The sequence below is a fragment of the Podarcis tiliguerta genome (genome assembly GCF_965153285.1).
Source record: "Podarcis tiliguerta genome assembly, chromosome: 11".
In the NCBI taxonomy this organism is placed as follows: domain Eukaryota; kingdom Metazoa; phylum Chordata; class Lepidosauria; order Squamata; family Lacertidae; genus Podarcis; species Podarcis tiliguerta.
The window spans coordinates 3,831,774-3,856,600 of NC_139544.1; the positions used below are offsets into that span (position 1 = coordinate 3,831,774).

At 38.8% G+C, this 24,827-nt stretch overlaps 2 protein-coding genes across 4 annotated transcripts in view; one reads left to right on the plus strand and one right to left on the minus strand.

Annotated features, from left to right (window-relative positions):
- The window catches only part of VPS13A (vacuolar protein sorting 13 homolog A), a 146,903-nt gene extending 125,886 nt beyond the window's left edge, over positions 1-21,017 (plus strand). For 2 of the 3 annotated variants that reach the window (XM_083403280.1, XM_083403281.1), the window contains exons 64-72: positions 965-1,040; positions 1,148-1,311; positions 3,239-3,284; positions 4,039-4,162; positions 5,754-5,868; positions 14,203-14,288; positions 17,007-17,130; positions 18,794-18,868; positions 19,173-21,017. In XM_083403280.1, the coding sequence (XP_083259406.1) occupies positions 965-1,040; positions 1,148-1,311; positions 3,239-3,284; positions 4,039-4,162; positions 5,754-5,868; positions 14,203-14,288; positions 17,007-17,130; positions 18,794-18,868; positions 19,173-19,223 (861 nt within the window). In that variant the 3' untranslated portion in view covers positions 19,224-21,017. Of the gene's footprint in view, positions 1-964; positions 1,041-1,147; positions 1,312-3,238; positions 3,285-4,038; positions 4,163-5,753; positions 5,869-8,463; positions 9,006-14,202; positions 14,289-17,006; positions 17,131-18,793; positions 18,869-19,172 lie in introns of those variants that run through there. The other variant, XM_083403282.1, reaches the window with a different exon arrangement.
- A 622-nt stretch (positions 21,018-21,639) lies between these two features.
- The window catches only part of LOC310659730 (guanine nucleotide-binding protein subunit alpha-14-like), a 36,304-nt gene continuing 33,116 nt past the window's right edge, over positions 21,640-24,827 (minus strand). The window contains exons 5-7 of the mRNA XM_083403514.1: positions 24,609-24,738; positions 23,840-23,993; positions 21,640-22,624 (exon numbers count right to left, since the gene is read on the minus strand). Of these exons, the coding sequence (XP_083259640.1) occupies positions 22,434-22,624; positions 23,840-23,993; positions 24,609-24,738 (475 nt within the window). The 3' untranslated portion in view covers positions 21,640-22,433. The remainder of the gene's footprint in view (positions 22,625-23,839; positions 23,994-24,608; positions 24,739-24,827) is intronic.

Genomic DNA, 24,827 nt, shown 5'->3' on the forward strand with positions numbered 1-24,827 from the left:
CCATGAACTGCAAGAAGATCAAACCTATACATTCTTAAGGAAATCAGCCCTGAGTGCTCACTGGAAGGACAGATCCTGAAGCTGAGGCTGCAATACTTTGGCCGCTTCATGAGAAGAGAAGACTCCCTGGAAAAGACCCTGATGTTGGGAAAGATGGAGGGCACAAGGAGAAGGGGACGACAGAGGACGATATGGTTGGACAGTGTTTTCGAAGCTACCAGCATGAGTTTGACCAAACTGCGGGAGGCAGTGGAAGACAGGCGTACCTGGAGTGCTCTGGTCCATGGGGTCACGAAGAGTCGGACACGACTAAACAACAAACTGCTGGATTGAACTCTTTATAAATATTTGAGGAGTGAGAATCTAGGGATCTTGGTGGAACACAAGCGTAGTATGAGTCAACAGTGTGATACAGCAGCAAAAACAAAGCTAATGTTATTCTAGGCTGCATCAACAGAAGTAAAGTGTCCAGGTCAAGGGAAGTAATAGTCCCACTCTATTCTGCCTTGGTCAGACCACACCTAGAATACAGTGTCCAATTCTGGACACTAAAATTTAAGAAGAATATGGACAAGCTGTAATGTGTGTCGCGGAGGGCATCTAAGATGACCAAGGGTCTGTAAGCCAAGGCGTATGGGGGAAGGTTGAAGGAGGTATGTTTAGCTTGGAAAAGAGATTGAGAGGAGATATGATACCCTTCTTCAAATATCTGATGGGCTGTCACATGGAGGATTCCAACGAAACATCAGGAAGAACTTTCTGACAGTAAGAGCTGTTCGACAGTGGAACAGTCTCCCTCGGGAGGTTGGATCCTTTCACTGAGATTCCTGCATTGCAGGGGGTTGGATTAGATGACGCTAGAGATCCCTTCCAACTCTACAATTCTATTATTCTTAGCAGAAAAGAACTGGTTGTAGGTTATCAATCAGAATATTTTCAAGATATTTGTCTTTCTTCTTCTTAGGGGGCTATCCAGGGTCCAGAAGAGTTTGTAGAAGGAATGGCACTGGGTCTCAAAGCCCTAGTTGGTGGTGCTGTTGGTAAGCAGTCATTTTTCTACACATAGGTAAAAGCTGCAAAAGTATTCTTTGCATTTTTTACTCCTTAAAACATTGAATTTTTTTCTTCAAATCTCTTATGCTAATAGGTGGATTAGCTGGTGCTGCATCAAGAATAACTGGTGCTATGGCTAAAGGAGTAGCAGCAATAACTATGGATGAAGACTATCAGCAGAAGCGAAGGGAAGCCATGAATAGGCAGCCTGCTGGCCTGAAAGAGGGCATCACTCGTGGTGGAAAAGGCTTGGTGTCTGTAAGAAACATCACATAACGTATTTTAATATTGATAGGTTGAATGGTTTCAACGCTAGTTCTTCGGCAGATAGAGTTGCAGTCACAAGCTGCATAAATTATATTCTCATTCACATCAGAAGTGAGCATGATGGGTTTCTGACAGCAGAGTTGCTGCTCCCTCGCAAAAGAGGGAAGAGGCACAGCGATGGGGAGGTTGGTGAAATGCAAATAGTGTGACTGCAAACAGCAGTGACTCAGCTGTCGGGAGGTCAGGTGAGCTGGCCCCACCACACCATTTGCTATTGATCCATGCTCTAATTAAGGTAAGATTGAAAATATTGCTATGATTTAGAGTAAGTGAAAGTTTATATTAGGAATCCAGTCTCCATTATTTTTATGCTCCAGTACAGGCGTAGGCAAACTCCAGCCCTCCAGATGTTTTGAGACTACAATTCCCATCATCCCTGACCACTGATCCTGTTAGCTAGGGATGATGGGAATTGTAGTTAACATCTGGAGGGCTGGAGTTTGCCTATGCCTGCTCCAGTACTTTGGCAAATGAGTGTTCAGACCCCTGGGCTCTCACTTGTGGGGTGCCTCAAGGTTCCGTCCTCTCCCCCATGCTTTTTAACATCTACATTCAGATGCTGGGAGAGATCATCAGTGGATTTGGGCTGGGAGTTCATCAGAATGCGGATGATACCCAGCTCTGCCTCTCTTTTAAATCAGAACCAGTGAAGGCGGTGAAGGTCCTGTGTGAGTGTCTGGAGGCAGTTGGAGGATGGATGGTGGCTAACAGATTGAGGTTGAATCCTGACAAGACAGAAGTACTGTTCTTGGGGGACAGGGGGTGGGCAGGTGTGGAGGACTCCCTGGTCCTGAATAGGGTAACTGTGCCCCTGAAGGACCAGGTGCGCAGCCTGGGAGTCATTTTGGACTCACAGCTGTCCATGTAGGCACAGGTTAACTCTGTGTCCAGGGCAGCTGTCTACCAGCTCCACCTGGTACGCAGGCTAAGACCCTACCTGCCCGCGAACTGTCTCGCCAGAGTGGTGCATGCTCTAGTTATCTCACGCTTGGACTACTGCAATGCACTCTACGTGGGGCTACCTTTGAAGGTGACCCGGAAACCAACTACCAGTAATCCAGAATGCGGCAGCTAGACTGGTGACTGGGAGCAGCCGCCAAGACCACATAACACCAGTCCAGAAATACCTACATTGGCTCCCAGTACGTTTCCGGACACAATTCAAAGTGTTGGTGCTGACCTTTAAAGCCCTAAATGGCCTTGGCCCAGTATACTTGAAGGAGCGTCTCCACCCCCATCGTTCTGCCCGTACACTGAAGTCCAGCGCCGAGGGCCTTCTGGCGGTTCCCTTACTGCGAGAAACAAAGATAGACGAAGAAGAAGAGTTTGGATTTGATATCCCGCTTTATCACTACCCTAAGGAGTCTCAAAGTGGCTAACATTCTCCTTTCCCTTCCTCCCCCACAACAAACACTCTGTGAGGTGAGCGGGGCTGACAGACTTCAGAGAAATGTGACTGGCCCAAGGTCACCCAGCAATTGCATGTGGAGGAGCGGAGACGCGAACCCGGTTCCCCAGATTGCAAGACTACCACTATTAACCACTACACCGCACTGGGAACCAGGCAGAGGGCCTTCTCGGTAGTGGTGCTCACCCTGTGGAATGCCCTCCCACCAGTTGTCAAAGAAATAAATAAGTATCTGACTTTTAGAAGACATCTGAAGGCAGACCTGTTTAGGGAAGCTTTTAATATTTGATGAATTATTGTATTCCCCAGAGTGGCTGGGGAAACCCAACCAGATAGGCGGGGTATTAATAATAAATTATTATTGTTATATAATCAACATCACAGTCTTAAATCATGCTGAGAAATCCATTTTAGAACAAAGTTGAGATGCCATTTTGTTTTAACTTACAGGGTTTTGTCAGTGGAATAACAGGAATAGTAACAAAGCCAATAAGAGGTATGATCGTTCTCTCAGTTCGTACTGTGTTATTTGAACCTAAAGCTGCTATTTGCTGAGATATACTTTATGTGAAAAACAAGCTACTTTTTACCTGCTGCTGACAAATGAAGCAAAATAGAAAAAAAAATGTATGTTTACAATTGTTATAATGGTGTATCATAGTTTTAATTAGCGCTGAGCCAAAATAGCCTCCTGTCTATCTACCATTTTGCAGGCTGCGATTGGATGGGAGTGCATTTTGATAATATTTAGGAGAACTTACAGAGAGGGGTGAAGTTTTATTCACCATTACCAGCACTTACCACATTCCCTGCTGCTGTTGGACAGCATTTCCCCCTTATTCCTTTAACTTCAGGACCAGACCGAGGGCTGAAAGTACTGCTTGCACTCTGATTTGGATCCAGATATCCTCAATGTTGCAGGGGGCATGCATTTTGTGAAACCTTTTATACTCTTCCTCTCCCACAGCCCTCCTTTAAGCTGGAAAAGTTTATGAAATAGCTCACACCTCAGCCTTAATTGTAGCAAATGATAAAATATGCTTTCTTTAAAAAGAAGTTCATTTATTTGTTAGAGTGTAGTGCTGATAACCCCAATTTTGCAGGTTCAGTCCCCGTATGGGGCAGCTGCGCATTCCTGCATTGCAAGGGGTTGGGCCAGGTGATCCTCTGGGTCCTTCCCAACTCTACAATTCTGTGATGCTGTGATTCTATTTTATGTTTTGTTGTTTGCTGCTGTCATTGTTTTCTAGGAGCCCAGAAAGAAGGAGCAACAGGTTTCTTCAAAGGCGTTGGGAAAGGATTAGTGGGAGCTGTAGCAAGACCCACTGGAGGAATAATAGATATGGCTAGCAGCACCTTTCAGGGAATCAAAAGGTAAGAATGTATTGATTACCATTATTTGTGACCACCACCATCGCCATACTGTTCACATTTCAGTCCTTGATCAGTAATTTTATTTAAACATTCCTTAATAAAATTATCAGCGCTGATAACACAGGTACTTTAAATAAAATGAGAACAATTTTTTTAATTAAAAAAAAATCAACAGTTGTACACATGATAAATTTCATTTTATAATACTTGTATTACTTTTCTTTGATATATTTCCCCTAAATATGAAACATATTATTAGCTTGGAATAGAAGTACTTGAAAAAATATAATTTTAAATATGTCATTATGTGTTAGTGTGTGTTTCTCAGCTTGACATAGGAGACATCCATGTGGACAGTTGTGTTGGGGTTAGCTAAGTTCCATGTGCTCTGCCCTTTGGGCTCCTTCGCTTTAATTCCTGTCATTTCCCAAGCCATATGTGTTTTTTCTACTCTACACTATTTTTTTGCCTTTTGAGCTCAGGTTCTTTCTTTTCGCTGTATTTCCCTCTACTTTATTCCTTCTTTGCCTTTTCAAAAAAGTTTTACTAAAAAACAATAACCCTTACCTCTTACTCCATTCTTTTCTTACTGTGCCTTCAGATTGTCATAGTTCATACCAGTAAAAACTACAAAGTAAAAAAAAATAGCATAGTAAGAGAATTATGCGAAATTTGCTGTTATGAACCGTTTTGTACCAGTGTGTTTTATTTTCTTTGTGCACTGTGTGAAATATGAATAAGCCAGGGCTGAATTGATATTACCCTTGCTGGTACCTTTCCCGGGAAAATCAGAGGCTCACTATGTCAGGTTCCTATTGGAAGACCGGACAAACGCTAGAACATTAGCAGTGGCAAAGTTTTTATTGGTGGTTGCAAGAACCAATGATCCCTATCTTTAAGCCTGAACAAAATGCTTGTTTAACCTGGAGGTAGGCTGTCTGAACTGTGCATTGCTTTGTAATGATTTGTTGGGTCTCTGGACTGTAATAAAGATTGATTGATTGATTGATTGATTGATTGATTGATTTTCTTTGTGGTGAGAGAGCCTCCCCCATAATAGAGATATTCAGGCTCCCCTGCTCTGTGTTCTCTCCCAGCAATCAGGTCTCCACTGGCTCTTGGTACACCCATGCTATGGGAAATACACCTACTGGAGCTAGAAATATATATATAAAAATAACAATAAAAGGTCCAGTAGCACCTTAGAGACCAACTATGTTTGTTCTTGGTATGAGCTTTCATGTACTTTCATGTACACAGCTACCTACCTGAACCTACTGGAGCCAGTTTTAGTTTGTGGGGTGTCATATCCAGTGGAAAGGGTGTTCACCCTGTCGCAAGACACTAGACAGGAGCAACGACTTATGGGAAGCAGGCTGGACTCCCTCAGTTTTGCCTCCTGTCTAGACATAGGCAGTACATTCCTACTGACTCAGCTAAGTTTTTTACTAGTTTCAGAATTTGTAATTTGTATTGCTTAGCTATTTAACCTTGTTTTATATGGATGTTATAATTTATTAAAACATTTTTGAATATTCATGAAAATATTCTATTTCTGTAACGCAAAGGTCTTAACTTTCCTCCCCCTCAGAGCTACAAATGCTTCTGAAGATGTTATGAGCTTGCGTCCTCCCCGCTTCTTTGGTGAGGATGGAGTCATTCGACCATACAGATTAAGAGACGGTGCTGGAAGTCAAATGTTACAGGTGAAGAAACTAAACCTTCAAGGAGACGTAATATAATACACTTTTTACATGCACATACATTCCTCTTCCATACTTAAACATATATTTTTTTAAAAAGTATTAGGAACAATTATTCCTATTTATGCATTCAGGAATGTTTTCGTATTTAGTCAGTGGAGACCATTTTTTCAATTTGCATTAACAGTATATGTTACCTGTTGGTTTCAAGATTATTTGACATTTTTTATTTAAGTTTTTGAAAATAATAATAATCTGCTTTTATAATAACAGGGAATAAGTCAGTCTATCGGCGCATCCTTCTCTCTCCATCTGTTGCATGTGTGTCTGTGTGCAGAACTATGGATGCACATTACTGTATGCTCCAGATGGCCTGTATTGTCCCTCTCATTTTCTCTGTGATAGCACGGTCCACAAGACAGATGTGTTTATTAGACATAAGAAAGCTGCTAGATTTCAAGATAAGAATTTTTAGTTAAAATACATTAGAAATGTAGCTTAGAGAGGCAGCTGAAATAGCAGTCTTTGGTTTGAAGGAATGTGAAAACAAAACAAAAAATCAGCTACTGCAGCTGATTTCACTTTGTTTTAACCCTAGCGTGTGGGATTTTTACTGCAGAGATCTTGGATATCATATAAGCATACTTGAAGTTAAGTACGTATCCTAAGTGCTATTTTTTAGTTGTTTAATAAAAATAGAGATTTGCGAAATGGCCAGTGTGAGGGGATGTAAGTAGGATAACAGATCCAAAGTAGTGGGGGGAAATCAACAAGATTTATATTAAATTTTTTTCTAAAGCCTTAACTATATAACATACACAAATGCCTTAATGAGAAGGGACACAACAAAGAATAAATATTGAGATGAAAAGAAATGCACTTAATCTTTTTGAAATGTTTTTATATTTATAGAAGTCTTTATTTGAAATGTTACTACAGTACTTCAATACAGGTTTTTATCTTATTTAAAAATTATTTTTTATAGTCTATAAAACTCATAGTATTTTGAATATTGGCCATTGTTGACTAGTTTTGATCTAGAACAATTTTTAAAAGAAAAATAAATAAAGGGGTTTATTTTACTATGAAATTGAAACATGATAGTGGGTAGTGGAATTAGTTGTGAGAAATAAGTGTATCGAAATGTTGAGAAACAAAGACTACTGATGGAAGGAGCAAAGTAGCTGCAAGATTCTCTCTGGGAGCTCACACACTCATGCCTACCTGCTAAGACAGAGTCTCTTTTAGCATAATGTGTGAACCAAGCCACTGTGTAGTTACTGTTTTCCTGTGTTTGATCAATTGGAACAGTTGAATTGAGAACAATTCCCAGATCCTTTTTGTTAAGTTTTGGAAAGTTCAAAATTGTTAAATCTGTGGCCTCATAGTAAAAAATGGGAATTTGAGTATATTCCCAACAATTGAGCAGCTGCTTCCACGTGTGCAAAGGTCACTCAGTTCACATCCTACTATCTGAAAGTGGTTGTGCAAGCATTGGTCACAATGATTTGTTTTTGATTAATTAATACATTTTATAATAGTTTAGACACTCCATATTCAGATAAAGGTTTCCGTAAGTAGATTTACTGTACTTGAGGGTACAGTGAGACAGACATAGAAATACATTCTATAACTCTCCTGTGATTTTGGCAGGAAGGGAACTCTGGTATTGGCACCACTATCCTTAGTAGTACATATACGCTTAGATTTAGTCTGTTGTGGTCACATATTAGAACTGGATAAATGGACACGGGCTGAGTCCTGATACCCCTTTCCTGCTGTCAATTTACTGGGAGAGGCAATTTAGGATCATTACAATTGACTGTTCAATTTAGTCTGGGAAACATTGGGGATTCTGGCCAGTGATGAGGTGGACTTCACCATCTTCTCCTATCCCACAGTACTTAATTAATTTAAGTAGTGTTGTAAAATTGGCTCACAAGGTGGCTTGATCAGCTTATGTATGGAGTGCTTCCATGTGCTCCACCATAAGTTGAAGCAGCTATGGTAAACCAAAGCAGTTATTGTAAACCAGATTTACAAATTGCAGTTCTGGAACTGAATAATGTCTGACTGATGCCAGCAATTTATGGTGCAGAACCAACAATTTATGAGTACAGAAACTTTCATATGCAGAGTTCCTCTGCCTGTGGAGACTTATCTATGCATTCCAAGGTATTAAGCAAATCTGTGTGCAGATCAGTGCAAAGAAAACTCTCTTACTCACAGGTTTCCTGTTTTATACTTTGATTTATAAAATCTATGTGGTCTAAAAATAGAAAACACAAATAGAGTAGGTTTTATATAGTACAGAAAGCTATGGTTCAGCTGTGACTGTGCTTTGTAAGTTCCAAAGTCTTTTGAGCAATAGATTTTGAGATTTGCATATATTTATAGAAAAAATAAACTTGGACTTATTTTAGTGAGTGGTGAAATATAGGATTACATTTGTACTAACTGAAATTCTTCTTCTGCATACTAAAAATTCAAAAGTTGCATCTCATCTTTCTTTTTTTGCATTTTTAAAAATAACAAATAATTAAACTTTCCAGCTTCAACTAACACTTCTGCTTCTTTCTTCTCTTACCATGCTTGCAGAAAAGACAGGCCTGCAGAAAATGGACTATGTGTCATATTAGTGATAGTGATGATGATGACAGTTAGAGTAATATGTACTTTCTCTGCTGAATTATCAAGTTAAATGCTGCCACTTTAAGTTTAACTGCCACAGAAAAGCAAAAATTATAGTAGCTGTTTTACAATTGTGTCTTAAATGTAAGTTTAAAAATATACACTAATGAAGTCTAAGCACAAACACAAAGAAAATTGTTGTTTTAATTGTCTTTATTTGAATGCTGTTGCTTTGACAGTACTTTGACAATAATCTTGTAACTATGATTTTTCCCCAGTCAAAATATATACTGTTTTTAAATAGTATATTTTCCATTTACATCATTATTTTAATTTTATGCATTAAATTTAAAATCATTTGTGCATTTTTACGCAAAATGCCATTTAGTTATAAGTACTCAGTGTTGCCCTATAACTGTGTTTATTGTTGTTGTTAAATTTTAGTTTTAGGTATTGAAAATTGTGTATGAATATTCTGTAATAACAATAAATGAGTCTATATAAAAAAAGATTGATCTGATCTGTTCAAACATCCCTACCATTATTTATTATATTACCTATTTGTCACTTGCTTTATCAACTTTTATTTTTAAAAACACATTTATAGTTTACATCCTTTCATTTTCAGAAACTTGGTTTAACATTTTTGCCTTAAACTTTCATTTAGTTCAAACATCTTGTGAAATATAGTATGAAATATGAGGCTTTTAATTCTAACCCTGTGGTTCAAATTGAAACTATTGATGATTTGACTTTTAAATGAAGCGGCTACAATCACAAGGTGCTGCAAGGTGGAAAAGAGCCAGTGGAAGAGAAACTCACTTGGAAATATTTTGATGATCAGTCACTAGTCCAGCCACTAATCAGCCAATTTGCCAGAGGAAAATAGGAATATGTAAAGGCTTTTGACTGAATTTCAAGAATATGTAAAGGCTTTTGACTGCATAGAGAGAGTAGATGCCCTTCATTTCTTCTGATCAGTGTACAACAGGAAAATACACAGAAATGGTAAAGTAGGGAACCAGTGTCATCCTGACCAAGACAACTGAAGACATATAAAAGACCTAAATGAGTTTATTGCCACTGTGCTAGTAGGTGAGGAGGAGAAGCCTGGGTGGGGGACTGTGCATGGCAGAGTCTGTGGTTGGCTGTCACTATTACAGGAGCTGCTACTCTACTTAAATGTTTTATTTATAGGTGCTTCATAATGTTTTCTTTCCATTCAGTTACACCATGTGATTATGATAGTATAAGAATATGCCTTCTGTAAGCATATCATTGAAACATTGCAAGGTTTATCTATCTTGTGAATCTGAGAGAAAAGAAATTTTTGACTTAGATATTAATGCTTTTACTTTTCAGTAATCCCTAGGGAATGGACTGTCATCTCTGTAGCAGTGCAGCTGCTGATAAGCCAGAGTCAGAAACTGGGCATCGGTGAAAGCTTATTTCCTTAGATTTATGGACCAATGAGTAGGGATGGGAGTTTTCAGAAATCTGAATGTCAGGATTACCTGCACATATATTTTTTCTGACAACCATCTCACTCCTTAATCATAATAAGAAGCAAGGGGTTTATGTATTGATCCACACAAAAAATGATCAATTTGTGCATATTATATGCATTTATATATTTATTATTAGACTTGTATGAATGTTATACACATGTACACTCCAGGTTTCCTAAACGACCAAGCACATAAAAAGATTAATACAAAAAGGCATATGACTATTTTAAAAGGTATGTATTGATATAAAATTACGCTACAGAAATATCATACAGCATGAGGCTTTCCTCTTTAAGCAAACCCAAGCATGAGCTGCTTGGCTGTAAGTGTGTGTTCAATATAAGAGGTTATCCAGTGTAAGCAAAGTCCAGTTGGGTCAGAACCACTAAATTCCATGTATAAATCGACAATAATATTTTGAAAGGGGGAATAAGTTGGGTATTTTAAAAATAAAGATCAGCTATGGAGTTGTAAAACAAAATAGTATGCACTATTCTAGGCTAGAAACAGTGAGGGAAATATAAATAGCCAGTTTTCTCGTTCTCGAAAAATTGAGGGCGATGGCCAAAATTAATTCTACCCAGAGTAGATCCTAGGAAATAAATGGACATGGGGGGTATGTAACTACACTCACCTTTTAAATGTTATTAAAACAATATTTAAATTATTCTAAAACATCAATACATCTGGTTTCTCTTTTTGCTTCCTTTTCTACAAGGTCTACCCAGTTTCTGGAAGGGCTAGCTCTGCAGTGCCATCTGGTGTCACATTTTAATAATGCATTATTAACATTAGAAAACAACTTCATATGGCTATATGGTTATCTCAACCATTCTTTAACTCCTTTTTAGCATTCAAAACCATGGGTGTAGGTCCACCCTCAGTGAGTTGTGGAGGTAGGAGCCTACAATGGGAATTACAATTCCAACACCAATTTATATCAGAATATTTTAATTATAAGATTTCTATTAGATTCGCAGATTCAGTGCTAGAATCAGGGCAGCATTCCTGCAAGGACCCCCCCCCCCCCTTACTGGCCCCTGAAGCCCATTGCCCTGCTCCTTTATGCTGTTGTTGCCTGTTTCCCTGTCCTCTTAAGAGTGCAGGAAGCAAAAGGAGCAGCAGGGGAAGTAACATCTGCTTGCCATGTCTTCTTGGAGGCAGTAATGTAGATTGGCCCTGAAGGCAGAGGGCCAGCAAATGAGCAGTGTTGACAGTGCTAGCCAGGGTAGCCCACTGGGGACAACTTGCCTAAAGGCCATGCAAAACCTGGATATAGTACGGAACAGATTTTCAGGAAAGAGAATCTTGACACCTAGTTTGGAAATTGGCAAATGTGTAAGCATCTTTGTACAGAACAGAAACAAGCTAGTCTCTCCCTAGTGATGGTGCAATCCAGGCTTGGAAATAGTTATGAGAAATGTTGAGGGATAAAAACTACTGATGGTGAAGTAGACTGATTGCAGTGAGAATGAAGGTTCAACTGCGCCCTTCTTCCAGGTCACAGCAGCTGACTTCGCAGAATCCTTCTTTTGCAGCTGTCTGACGGATGATTGTAACTCCACTGGAAGACTGAAGAACATTTTACCTAGTGCTCTTTTCCATTTCCACCCCTCCAGTGAAATTTGGCCTTTTTCCTATGGGATACATGTTGCCAACACAACAGTCTTTATAAATAAACAGTTTAATATATGAAAGGTTTACATGTATTTAGGTCCCCACCCCCAATTTCCAGAATAAGTGATTTGGGATATATATAAATTGTATATTGTTTGGTGTATAACTTCTTCAGCGTCAAAGCCTTAAAGAGACAGTAAGAAGGATCCATCAAAGGAGATCTATGTGTAAAAAATGAACCGCTACACAGATTACTTGTCTGAAGCTTTGATATAGCAGTAACCAATTGTCACACTACTATGTGGCTGCCATTCTCTATTGTTCTCACTTTTCTTTGCTCTGCACATCTTTCCAAAAGCACTGTTGTGATTCCAGTTCAAATAACCCAATCCAGAAGAAGTGTGGTTAATAGAGTAAGGAGTAGCTTCAGGATGTGATTTAGTGGCACTAGTAGTCAGAATAATGCTGTTATTGAGTCCTTCCTCTTTTGCCTTGGAAAAAATACTACGAGCTATGAGCAAGTAAGCCATTCTGAGCCCGGCTTCAGCTGGGGAGGGCAGGATATAAATAAAATTTATTATTATTATCATTATTATTATTACTATTATTTGCTTGAAGAGAGCACAAGGCATATTGGTCAATGGCTACAGGAGGATAAAGAAGGGTGAATGCTTAGTGGGGGTGCCTGAGTAAATTAAGCGATATAATCAAGATGCATGAAAGCATTCAAAAATTAAGCACTTCATGCAAATAATGGGCTCTTCTAAGTATTGAACTTTCAGTTTCAAAATGAATTATGAAAGCGACAGTAGGGTGGCATTTGAAAAGAGTGGTAATAACAAGCAGCAAAGAGCAGGTAAAAAACATGGAAGGAAAAATACGAAAGAAAAGCTGAATGATGAGGCAGAACTCTTTATAATTCAACCCAGTTAACATCAGGTTTCTGATACTCTTCCCCCCCATCCAATCTTCAATCCACAATGGAATCACATAGTTGAAATGAGGTATTTTAGGGTGCTCATCAGTCCTATTCAGTACCAAGATTTCTTACTCTCTGGTAACTGCTTTTTCTCCTTGGGAAAGGGATGCACTGAACTTCCCTAAGCAGCTGAAATATTTGCTATTTTGCTTCCTTTGTTCTGTCACTGCACATAAATTTGTAAGTCTGAAATGTCTGTTCACATATAACCTGAATGAAGTATTTCTAGTGGCTGTAGTTAAAGAGAGCTAGAGCCATGTGAAGAATGTGAGCTGGGAGGTGGGAAGTATAAATCTCACCACTGCCATCTCTGTCTCCCCCTCCCCCCCTCCATAGGCAATGTACGGATAATGTTTTCTGAGGATTGCTGAGATTTTATTTGTGAAATAATTTGGTCACTTGGATTAAAAAATAAGTTCTACAAAGCAAACCTGCTAGTGTATTGGAATCCTCAGATTCACCTTGTCTACTATATAATAAATGGTTCTATATCAGTGGCTAGTTTGGAATATATTATGGATTGCAGTGTTTTTGTATGTTTTGTAGAATTTCTTCTAATGAACTTACTGTGAAAAATTAGCATTTTTATAAAGTATAATTATCTTACAATCTACTCTCTCTCTTAAATGCACCACCAAAATTGTTTCTATGCTGTATTTATAGGATTTAAAATGTTGTTCCTTCTTATTTCCTTTTCATTCTAATTTAAAATCTAAATTAAACTTTTGGTTTTAGTTCAAGAAAACATATTTAAATATATCAGGCCTGTTCTGTAAAATCAAACCACCCATTTTATGTATAGATGTATAATTGAATTTTTATGCAATATAAAGTATTGCTGTTTGACTTTAAGGAGTGTATGAATTGGGGACTTTTTCTTCTCTCTCTTTCTCTCATTGGTGTTGGGGGACTGATAACATGATGTAACATTTGTGCTTGAGACTTTTTGAAAATACTGTATAAACAGTTGAGGAACATTTCAGCATGGGATGGTATTATGAGTCAGAGGTCAGCAGCTTATTTTTATTCACCTCATGTTAAAAAAAAAAATCAGCTATGGCTTAAGGAAGATCCACCAGTCCAGATTGCATGCCTCAAACACAGTTTACTCCTTTAAAACCAACATATATGATTGGATGATTATGTCTGAAACCATGATTATTTACATAGTTATATTCCATTTACTGAGAAATACAATAAGAAATGGTTTCTGTAACAATTCAGGTTGAATTTGAATGGTCTTCTCTTTTGAGTATTACAGCATTCTGTAATCTGAAAATGCATAGTACTTTCAAGGTTACAAACATCTGAATAGCCCAATATTATGTACTCATAATTTTAGATAAAAGGTTTTTCACATTCCAGGATGATGAAGCATCATGTGGAAGGATGTTTACAGTTAGGTCAACTCTCTATTACAGAACTACTAGGTGTGAAAGTTCTTCTTAATCATGGCAGATATTAAATGTTCTCAATATATGTGATGTTTTATGTTTTATAATAAGCTGAAATTAATAACAATGATGTTAGACATTAATATTTTTCTCATAAAGAACTTTCTATACTCTAGGGAAATTCTATACAACTGTCTTTCTCTTTTAGAATATTGAAAATGGAAGATTTGCCAAACTGAGATACTTTACACATGCAATGGTTAATAGTACAGATTTACTAATGGTAACAAAGAGGTAAGGTTCCCCATTTGTCCAGTTAACTTTATAAACTGCATGCATTGTTACACTTGTTTTTTTTTTTTTTCTCACTCAGTAATAATATTCCGATAAATAGTCTGTTTAGATTTTCCCTTAGCATTTAAATGAAAGAAACTCCAATCGTTCTTAAAGGTATAGATACTGAAGGCTATATTTTACAACAGAAGACCAAGATTTAGAATGTTTTTATGTTACCTCAAAGCACTTGATTAGAATTTTCACAGTAGTTAAGACTGGAGATTGTGTTAAGATTGTTAGTGTGTATGTGAAAATCTGGAACTGATAAACGGTAGTCGGAATAACAATATTCCTGGGATAAGCCCTCATTTATTCTCTCTCTCTTAAGAATGATTCTACCATGTACTTTTGTAACTGATGTGCTTCAATTAAGTAGTTCCTTGTGGGTGCAGGTGTCCATATATATTGAAACTACATCAGCGAAAGCTTCCTTGTTCAATTTAGTAGAAGGGACAGTTCCATGAGTATAAAGAAATTTGCAGTGTCTCTGCCTCTCTTGACTGAAGAGCAAGGGCCCCAACAGGATTTTTTGTGCTCAGTGCACAGCATGGGAAGTGGGATATCTGAGCTACTTGTAAAGGAAACCAATTTGCATAAAATTTAGCTATGCTTTGTGTCATATGCAAATTTGTGTCCTTTTTTGCAAGTAGCATTGAGAGCTCTCCAGAACATGAATAACGTATGCTTGATAAACATGTATATAATTGTATCTTCATACTAGAAAATACTTAACATGTTGAATTTCTGCCTGCCTCAAAGGCACAAGAATGACATGGCAGAAAACATGCCTAAACCTCTTTGCAAAGTTTTCACATTTTATATTTGCCATTTTCAGGGAGGAGGTGGGTTCTTTAACACCTACTGTGTAGTAGTATTTGCAGAAAATAACATTTAAGTATATGATCTTAGATGATAAAAGAACAAACTACTTAGATACAAAGGGCTGGAAAACGAGACAGAAGGGGAGGGAGAAACAGCAGCTCCTTTGGATTCCAGGGTTTCCAATCACCTGGTTTCCAAACAACTCACTCGTCTATCTCAGCCCTGACTTCACTCATTGGCGACACTAAAAGGTGGGAGCAGTCAGGTTGGCTCATCTCAGAGAAATCACTTAGAAGGGTACCTGTGCATTTTGTTTCATAACTTGCTTTCCAGGAGGGCTAGAGACTTAAAAAAATAATGAATGGAAGCTCAGAGTCTGGGCCCCCTTCATGATGTGGGCTCAGTACATCAGTACTCCCTGTACTCACATCTCAGTGGTCCTATGAAACAGAATAGGAAAGCAACAGGAACTCTGTTTGATTATTAGAACAGGCACCTTGAAATCAGCGGAATATATATTTAGCGGTAGTGCATTAGTTTTATTCTTACATAGGAACCAATTCCTAGGGGCTGTGGGAGCTTCCCCCCCCCTAAAATATTTGAGAGGTCTGCCCCCACCCCCCACATTGATGGGCACTGCCACTCAAATAGTGTGTGTGCACCACATCGTGTGATCGATTATGCAGGGCGGGGCCTACCCACCCGCCCCCAAATTTATTCAAGTTGGCACCCCTGCATAAGAAATGGTATGTCACTTTGAAGGTATACAGCTAAGTTCCCCCCCCCCCCAAGCAACAGTTGCTATCCAATATTGTGCAAGCTCATTTCCTTTTCCTGCCACTGCAGTTTCCCACACCACTTCAAATATTCCCTAGGGTTTCTCAGATTTCCAGAGCAAATTTGGAAGGATAGGCACAATTGGATACCACTCCACATAACTACAGTCATACCTCGTGTTGTGTTTGCTTCAGGTTGAGCGTTTTCAGGTTGCGTCCCGCAGCAACCCGGAAGTACCGGAAATGGTTACTTCCTGGTTTCGCCGCTCGCGCATGCGCAGACATGCAAAATGATGTCACATGCATGTGCAGAAGCGGCAAATCGCGACCCGCGCAGACGTGGGTTGTGTTCTGCTCATGTTGCGAACAGGCCTCCAGAACGGATCCCGTTCGCCTCCAGAAGTACCACTGTAATTCCACATTTACAAGGGAATTTATGCCTTAATGTTTCTCAAACATTATCCCCATCCCATCATGCTTCTGAAACTGAAGGAAATTTCAGATGCACTTCGTAATATGGCATAACTATCCCACTACCATTAGACGGATAATGTTATTAACCATGCATAAAGCACCTCTCTGGATCCTGACCAGAGTTTTGGTTGACAAAACTTGCTTTATTTTCTAACTGAAGTATTATTGAAACATGAAACCCTACAAGCTTTTTCAAGGAACTAACAAATTCAATTCAGTGAAGACGCAGGAACACTTGGTTTTTTTTTTGTAGAATGTATTTGACCTTAATTATTAGAACATGACTGAACAAAAGTATGTGTTCAGTTCAACTATTGCTGCTGCCTGGTTATCATTCTATATGCCAGCTGTTCCTTATTATATATTGATTTCTGCATCTTTAAAGTAGAATGTAGTTGTCTTCTTTGACTGAATTAATATACACACATATATGATTAGGTTCCGCTGGCATCATTGTGCAAATCCATATGTGTGTATTTCATTGTGGAATTAATAAACCATCAAACTGGGTGATAACAAGTCAACTTTTAATTTTTTATTTAAAAAGTAATTGTTGTATTTCTGCTTGCTTTGTTTTAATGGTTTATTTTGTATTCTTGTTTAGTGGCATATTATTTGTGACAAGAGGTACATTTGGACAGTTGACCTGTGAATGGCAGTACACCTATGATGAATTTACCAAGGAGCCATTCATTGTCGATGGACGGAGGTTGCGCATTGAAGCAAAGGTACCGTGAGAGACTTCAGCTTGTTTTAGAATGTATTAGATTAGCTTCGGAGTATATTTTAAAAATAAAAGTCATTTGTCTCCAGTAGAATTCAGCAACTTAAATGGCATGTTGTTTTCCTTAACTTGCTAGTTTATTATATTGTTGTTATATAACAAGTCAAATTTACCAAGCTAGTAATACCACCTATGAAAACTTACTACACTAGTGTTGTTGTTTTTTAATTCAAAGTTTCATGGTCAGATAAAGGGGGCTTCAAATCTCCCCCCCCCCCCGTTTCTTCCTTTCTTCACACACACACACACACACACACCGTTAATGTTTTCCTGCATAGAGAACAAGACTCTTCTGGAAGGCACTCTCTTTTTCAGCCCTTGTGTTCTCTAAAGTGTTTCTCAACTGGGGGGCATATGGCCCCCAGGATATTCCAGGGGGGCACAGATGAAAATTGCATAAATGGGGGGGGGCACAGAACAAGACTAGGGGGCCACAGAAGGAAATGAGAAGTGGCGAAAACAGAAGTGACCAAGGAAAGAAAACAGGAAAGAAAAAAGAAAACAGAGAAGTGAGGAAAATAGAAAACAGAGAAGTGACCATGCTTCCCAAGCAAGGAGATTATTACAGGGTTTCTTGGAAAAGTCAAGCAGTATGCCACCAATATTGGATGTCAAGAATTCAGAGTTTTCCTCTTTAGCAGTTAATGATGAATTGAAAAATGAAATAATGGTGTATGTGAATCATTTGAAGCCGCTTTATAATGATATGGAAGTTTACTTCTGTGATCTGCTGGACTTGGATATTCTGGCCTGGGTAGCCTCCCATTGGTGCTCCCTACCTTCTGCCCCAATCCCTCCCATCCATTAGAGAAAGCCTTACACTCAGTCGATGTGCAGCGCGCCCTTAAGGTATACATCATCTGGACAAAGGAGTTTAAATGTACACACACCATTTGTCTCCTTTCTCCCTACTGCTGCCAGCTAGAATGATTATTGCTCTATGCTATCTTGGTGGATATGCATTTGCATCTTGATAGCCCATGAGTGCCTAACCCAACCTCACAGGCTTACAGTCCACTCAACTCAGGCCACAGCTGCATCTGCAGCCTTCTCCACTAATGCCCCTCTTGGGGAGATAGGCAGGGCAGCCACCTGGGCATCCCCCAGCACAAGGCACTATAAGATTGATTCCTTGGCCGAGGCTTCCTTTGGTCACAAGCTCTTACAGCAGGGCCTCTAATGTTAGCTCAAGTTGCAGTTGGACCTGCCCTAATTGGGTAAGCTCTTTGAAATCCCAAGCCAGTGTCCCCCATGGCGCCAGTAGGAGATAGTACAATTGATACCGACTCAAAATGTAGACTTCTAAGGCATCATGGAATATGGATTGCAACGTGCTAATTCGTAAGCCCTTTACAAAAAATAGTTAAGTTAAATGTTTAAGAGGAAAGTGGGCACCTGTTATTTCCTTACTACTTGTGACTCCATTGACTGTTCGAGTTTGGCAAGTCCGCAAACCTGATTGGGAGCTGCCTCTTGCTCACGGTGGAGTCAGTGTGCAGTCCACTACAAAGCTGTGAGCTGTATGCTGGGAAAGTAAAATAACAGAAGTATTACATTTCATTTTACCTTAGAAAGCCAAATTAATAGGAAACTTATTTATTTTGTAGGAACGGGTAAAGTCTGTATTCCATGCCAAAGAATTTGGAAAAATTATTAATTTTAAAACGCCAGATGATGCTAAGGTGAGTATCGAATACTACTGATCTAAGTATGTTTACTTGAAAATAGTATACAACCATAGTCCTAGATTCAGATAACCAAAATGTTGATTGTGAGGGTGGCACCACGCATGTGTGACAATAGTTCTCAGATGTCACATTGATGCATGTATAGCCCAGCTGGGAGTCTGGCAGCAGCCCCAGAAAATGGGATTTGCCAACATGTGGACTGACTATATAGTTATATACTAATGTTCTATGCTATTAATATTTAGATGAATATGTTGACTTACTTTCATTGTCTAAATTTTCTCTCAAATTTTCATAGTGGGTTCTCTCAAAACTGGAAGAAGTGAGGGAGAACCATCCAAAATTGTGACCATTTGTGCAAGATTCCAAGATGGACAAAGCAGAGAGTGCCAAATTCAACATTTTGATTGAAGCTTAGCAAGTGACATTGCTAAGACTATGAAGGGGATTGTTGATGTCTTCTACATAGCCAGAGTAGAAAAAAATCTGCCATGGTCAGTGTCATTTAAACTGTTCTAGAGCTGAGAACCTCTGCCAAATTGTGGCTTACTGAGCTTTTTATTTATAAATAATACAGAGTTACTTATATCAGGAGTAAAAATGATGTTTTCATGCATATTCTGTCACATGATTTAAAAAGACTAAGTCTAGATTAATCTTGTGATTTTATGTGATAATCAGGGTTCCCCCACCCTCTAAGCTTTATTTCTCCTGTCATCGGGATTTTAATTAATATGCTATAATTGCCACATTACATGTTAATATAATGTAATTCACTGAAATTCAGTTAAATTCTTCAGGGAAAGACTGATTTAACCAGCAATGCTCTTATATTATGAATGATCTTGCTGATCTGTTTATTCAAGAAGCCTTTTTATTTACCAGTATATATATCATGAGGTTATTTAGTTTTTTTAATACAAATAAACAGTTTGTGGTACTGTAATATTATTTTTAACACTCACTTTTTATATGATGCAAAAAATTAGCAAGGTGTTCTGGTACCTCATGATGATGGATAGATGTACACAGATAAACATGAATTATTGAAATGATAACCTAGGCAGGGATGTGTCTTTGCAGCAGTGCTTTGAATGGCATGATCTTTACTTTCAATACATAAAATTTTCAGCAAAGTCATCGAAACCTTCTAAAGAGCAAGTTTTGAAATGGTATATAAACCTAAGGAACACTCTTGAATGAAAAACTATTTTGAGTGAGGGGAATCTAAATTTCATGCTCATGCTGAATGCATTGTCATTAATTTAGAAAAAGTGAGAACATTCATTAACTTTGGGATGCTTCCAACTGTTTTTCTTAGAATAGACCCACTGAATTTCATGGACGTAAATTAGGCAAGTCTCTTAATTTCAGTGGGTCTGCTCAGAGTATGACTAACGTGGGAATACAACCCATTTCAGCATTTAGACCCAAAACAATTCATAAGATATTTTTAGTTCTGCATGAAAACAACAAGATTTCAGTATGTGGAGGGTTGCATACACGTTTATTTTAAATTGATTTTGCTAGGCTATACAATAATGCCTATAAATGCACATGTAGATGAAGAAATCACGTCATAAAAGGGAAAAGAATGCAAATGTATGTAAGTGTATTGCCTAATCCAGATTTGACTTGTTTGATGCATGTAGTAAATGTCTGCTCCAGAATATTCTTTCCAAACTCCTGTTTGGAGGATTGAGGTGAAAGAGATTGGCCCTCTTGAATTTGCTGGTGGTACTTAAACTCCTCAAACTGTAGCTTTGTTGTAAAAGCTAAATAAAGTAAATGGCATGCCAAATGTAATTGTATGTATTTATATAAAAGTCTTGCTTGCTCCATTATGTAACCACCTGAGGTGCTTAAAGGAATACATTGCAGTCTTCCCCATAACATTTTATTTCTTGCTATACAAAATGTATATTGAATTAATGGTTACTGGATATGCCAAAATATAACTTGTGTTGTGTCTCAAGAACATGAACGAACTCTTTCCAGATTCATTGGTTTAACTGACAGTCATATCATACTTGAGCATTTACACTTTGAGTTGTGGCCTTAAGCTGCAGACCAACCATACAGATCACTTCTTCTAAATGTGTACAATAAAGAGTGTGGTGCCTCCTAGGCTGATTACACATTATTTTTGTTTGTGCTTATTAGATTTCTGTCCCTTTGTCTGCTAGACCTGTACAGAAAAACACATACCTGTGCTGTCCCAAATACTGAGGTAAAGGTAAAGGTAAAGGTACCCCTGCCCGTACGGGCCAGTCTTGACAGACTCTCACTCAAGAGGCCAGGGGCCAGCGCTGTCCGCAGACACTTCCGGGTCACGTGGCCAGTGTGACAAGCTGCATCTGGCGAGCCAGCGCAGCACACGGAACGCCGTTTACCTTCCCGCTGGTAAGCGGTCCCTATTTATCTACTTGCACTTTGACGTGCTTTCAAACTGCTAGGTGGGCAGGCGCTGGGACCGAACGACGGGAGCGCACCCCGCTGTGGGGATTTGAACCGCCGACCATGCGATCGGCAAGTCCTAGGCGCTGAGGTTTTACCCACAGCGCCACCCGCGTCCCAATACTGAGTTGGTTCATGTCATTTTTAAATTTTAGAAATGTTCACACAGTGAAGAGATGCTAATTGAATTACCACTCTGTCAAACATTGTATTCAACATGTTATCTTTCTTCAAACAGTTTATGCTGCATTACTTCATATGAAGGGGTGACATAGCAATAGTGCAAATGATGCCAAACAAGTGGTAGGTCTTAACTATATTTATTTATTAAATATAAAACAAAGGAGAAGCAAATAAAATGGGAAATGAACACTCACTGCCCTTGCCAAAAATGGCCACCAAAAGGTCCCCCCAATGGAACTGGTGAATGATAGATGCCATTCAGGGGTGCCTTGATACATTTTGGAGTTGAGACAAGTGCACCCTTTCCTCCTCCAGTCACGGAAGCAGTTGCTTTTTATAGGCTCCAGCAGAGGGCAGAAGGGAGCTTGTTTTTATTTATTTTTTAAATAACTATGCCCCAAAGTATATAGAAAACAACAAATATTAAACATATTGGTAGCTAGCATTTTACTTATGAATAAAAAATTGCACAACAAGCTGCTGTGTTTCAAGGAAAATAAGATGTATGTCATGTCCTTCGAAGAGGCTTTAAAAAACTAAAGAATTATATAAATATAGGCTATTTTTCATTCAGCTTAGTCATGTACCATAGTCAAATGACAATATAGCATCCAGTCTTCTGTAACTAAGACATCTCTGGCTAAAAGATTATCAAATGAATTAAATTAGCGGGTGCAGGAAGTATCTATAAATAAATGGCAGATATTTTTTCTTAAATCACCTCAAAACTAAAATTATGCACCTCATATCAAAAACTGGAGAGAAAAAACCATTTTGAAAGTGTATACATTAAAAATCTGTAAGTATCATATCTAAATTTCCATTTTTGTTAAGTAAATATTTTATGGTTAACAGGGACACAAACAATTGCTGCAAATACATACATGGAGTTTTAAATACAATGCTGGGTCCCTGTGGTTTATGCCAGATTGAACTCCTTTAGATTCAGTTGTAGTATTGTGTCTCTGACAGCAGCAAAGACAAATCTAATGTTTTCTGTGTCTGTAGCACATGTAAAATGGGAATAAATCACTTTCTCTTTATCTGTATTCTGATCCTGGTATAACTTCAGAATGAACTCTCTGGCAGCTTTAACATCTTGCTTTGGTCCTGCTCAAAAGCAAAAAATGACACCGTTAAACAGAGAGAGAGAGACTCCTTGCAATCTTCAAATAAATTTATATTTTCACTAGTGTGTGCAGAGTTAATTAATTCCAATTAACTATTTTCAAATATACTAATACACACAGGTCCTGCTATCCAAACACAATGCATTCTCAGGAAATCATTTGTTAGGTGACTATTTGCATAACGAGTCAATGATTTCCAGTTATTCCTAGGGGAAAATTTATACCATGTTCCCAACCACAGAATGTTTACCCCCAAATTTTGAAAAACCCCAGGAAAACCCACTGAAACCTTGCAAAAGGCAAGGAGGGAAGGAAAAGGATGCTCTCTTATTTGTCTGATCTTTCCCCCACCCACCATGGTTTTTGGTTGCCATGAACTAGCAAAACACAAAAAGTAAGTCTTGTTTAAGGCTGCTCATTTGTTTACAGTACTACAACTGTGTCTGGCTGTCTTGATATCAGAATCTGTGATGCGTGTGTAGCGAGGTTTGGGTACTCATTCCTTATGTTTGGGTATGTAATGACCGTTTGGGCAGTAGGACTTGTGTGTAGTAACAAATGCTAACTTCCCACATTGGGAATATGGATGTGCATATAATTTTAATCATTTGCTTGCAAAAATAGGTACCGTATTTTTTGCTCTATAGGACGCACTCGACCATAGGACACACCTAGTTTTAGAGGGGGAGAACAAGAAAAAAAAATTCTCTCCCTCTCTGTGTAGCGCCCCTTCAGCAAAGCGGCAGGAGAAACGGAGCCCTTTCCATTTCTCCTCCTGCTTCGCTGAAGGGGCGCTGCACAGAGAGGGAAAGCTGCGCAGCGCTTCTCCAGCGAAGCGAAGCCAGGAGAGCAAGAGGGATTGGTGCGCACCAACCCCTCTCGCTCTCCAGGCTTCAGTGAAAGCAACGCGAAGCCTCCGGAGTGTGGCGGGAGCGCTCCTGCGCTTCAGAGGCTTCGCGTTGCTTTCGCTGAAGCCATGGAGCCTGCATTTGCTCCATAAGACGCACACACATTTCCCTTAATTTTTGGAGGGGAAAAAGTGTGTCTTATAGAGTGAAAAATCGGTAAATGTTGTCTGTTATAGCGTAGCCAACAACTGGGGTAGCTAACACTTCACATTAAAGTGCTGGTCATTAGTGAACTGGCAAAGCAGCTACAATAATTGCTTATCAGATGTAAACCACAACTGGTTTACCTGTGAACTCTGGAAAATAGGTGCTTAAATGGGAATGCATAATCTTCTCTTCTAAAAGGTCTTTTTTATTTAAGAACAAGATGACTGAGGAGTTCAGAAACCAAGGGTATGTGATTATTGTTTGAAATAAAGCCTTGCTTTCTTCCAACCGATTCTGCAAGAAAAGTATGAAATGTTAGCAAAGTAGTCTTAAAGAAATTAGTGGGTGCTGATTTCTGCTTGTGTAACAGAACTTCACCTTCATACCACTGCTTACACTTAAAATATGCTCCAGGGGTTTGGGGGGCCCTCAAGAGCACATTTTGGGGGTGAATGGGGGAAGGAAATGCAGGGCAAGTCTATTGTGTGAGTGGAACTCTAATCTGAGCACAGAAATGGGGTGCGCAGGCAAAGTGTAATTATTTCACACCCAAAACCTATTCCCATCTATCATTATTTTCTACCCAGACATGTGTTCCAAGTATAATTAATTATAACACTAGCTATTCTTCCAGTGCCGCAAACAAAGTGTAAATGAGCTCCTTGGAGGAAAGGCAGGATATAAATGCAATAAAATAATATGAAATACAATGCAATGGATGCTATATGTGCAAGAATGAAAAACTAAGAGTGTGTCTGTGCCAGAATTTCGTCAGGATACACCTACAAAAATTGGTATTGGGCATCGAACAGGAGAGGATGACCATTCTATGGAGAGATGCATTGAGAAAATAATCTGCCACAGTAAAATGCACTAACTGAAATAATCTAGAGCACTCTGTTCTTTTACCTCATTGTTGGATTCTGCCAAGACTTGATCATATTCACTAAGAGCAACCAAGAATATTATTGAAGTAACACTTTCAAAGCAGTGTATCCATTTCCTTCGTTCTGATCTCTGTCCACCAACATCTACCATTCTGTAAATAGAAATAGGAGTAACTTTGTGCAATAAGCTTCCAGGGCACCAACCAAACAAAATAAACCCAACTCAACTTTGCTGTGAAGA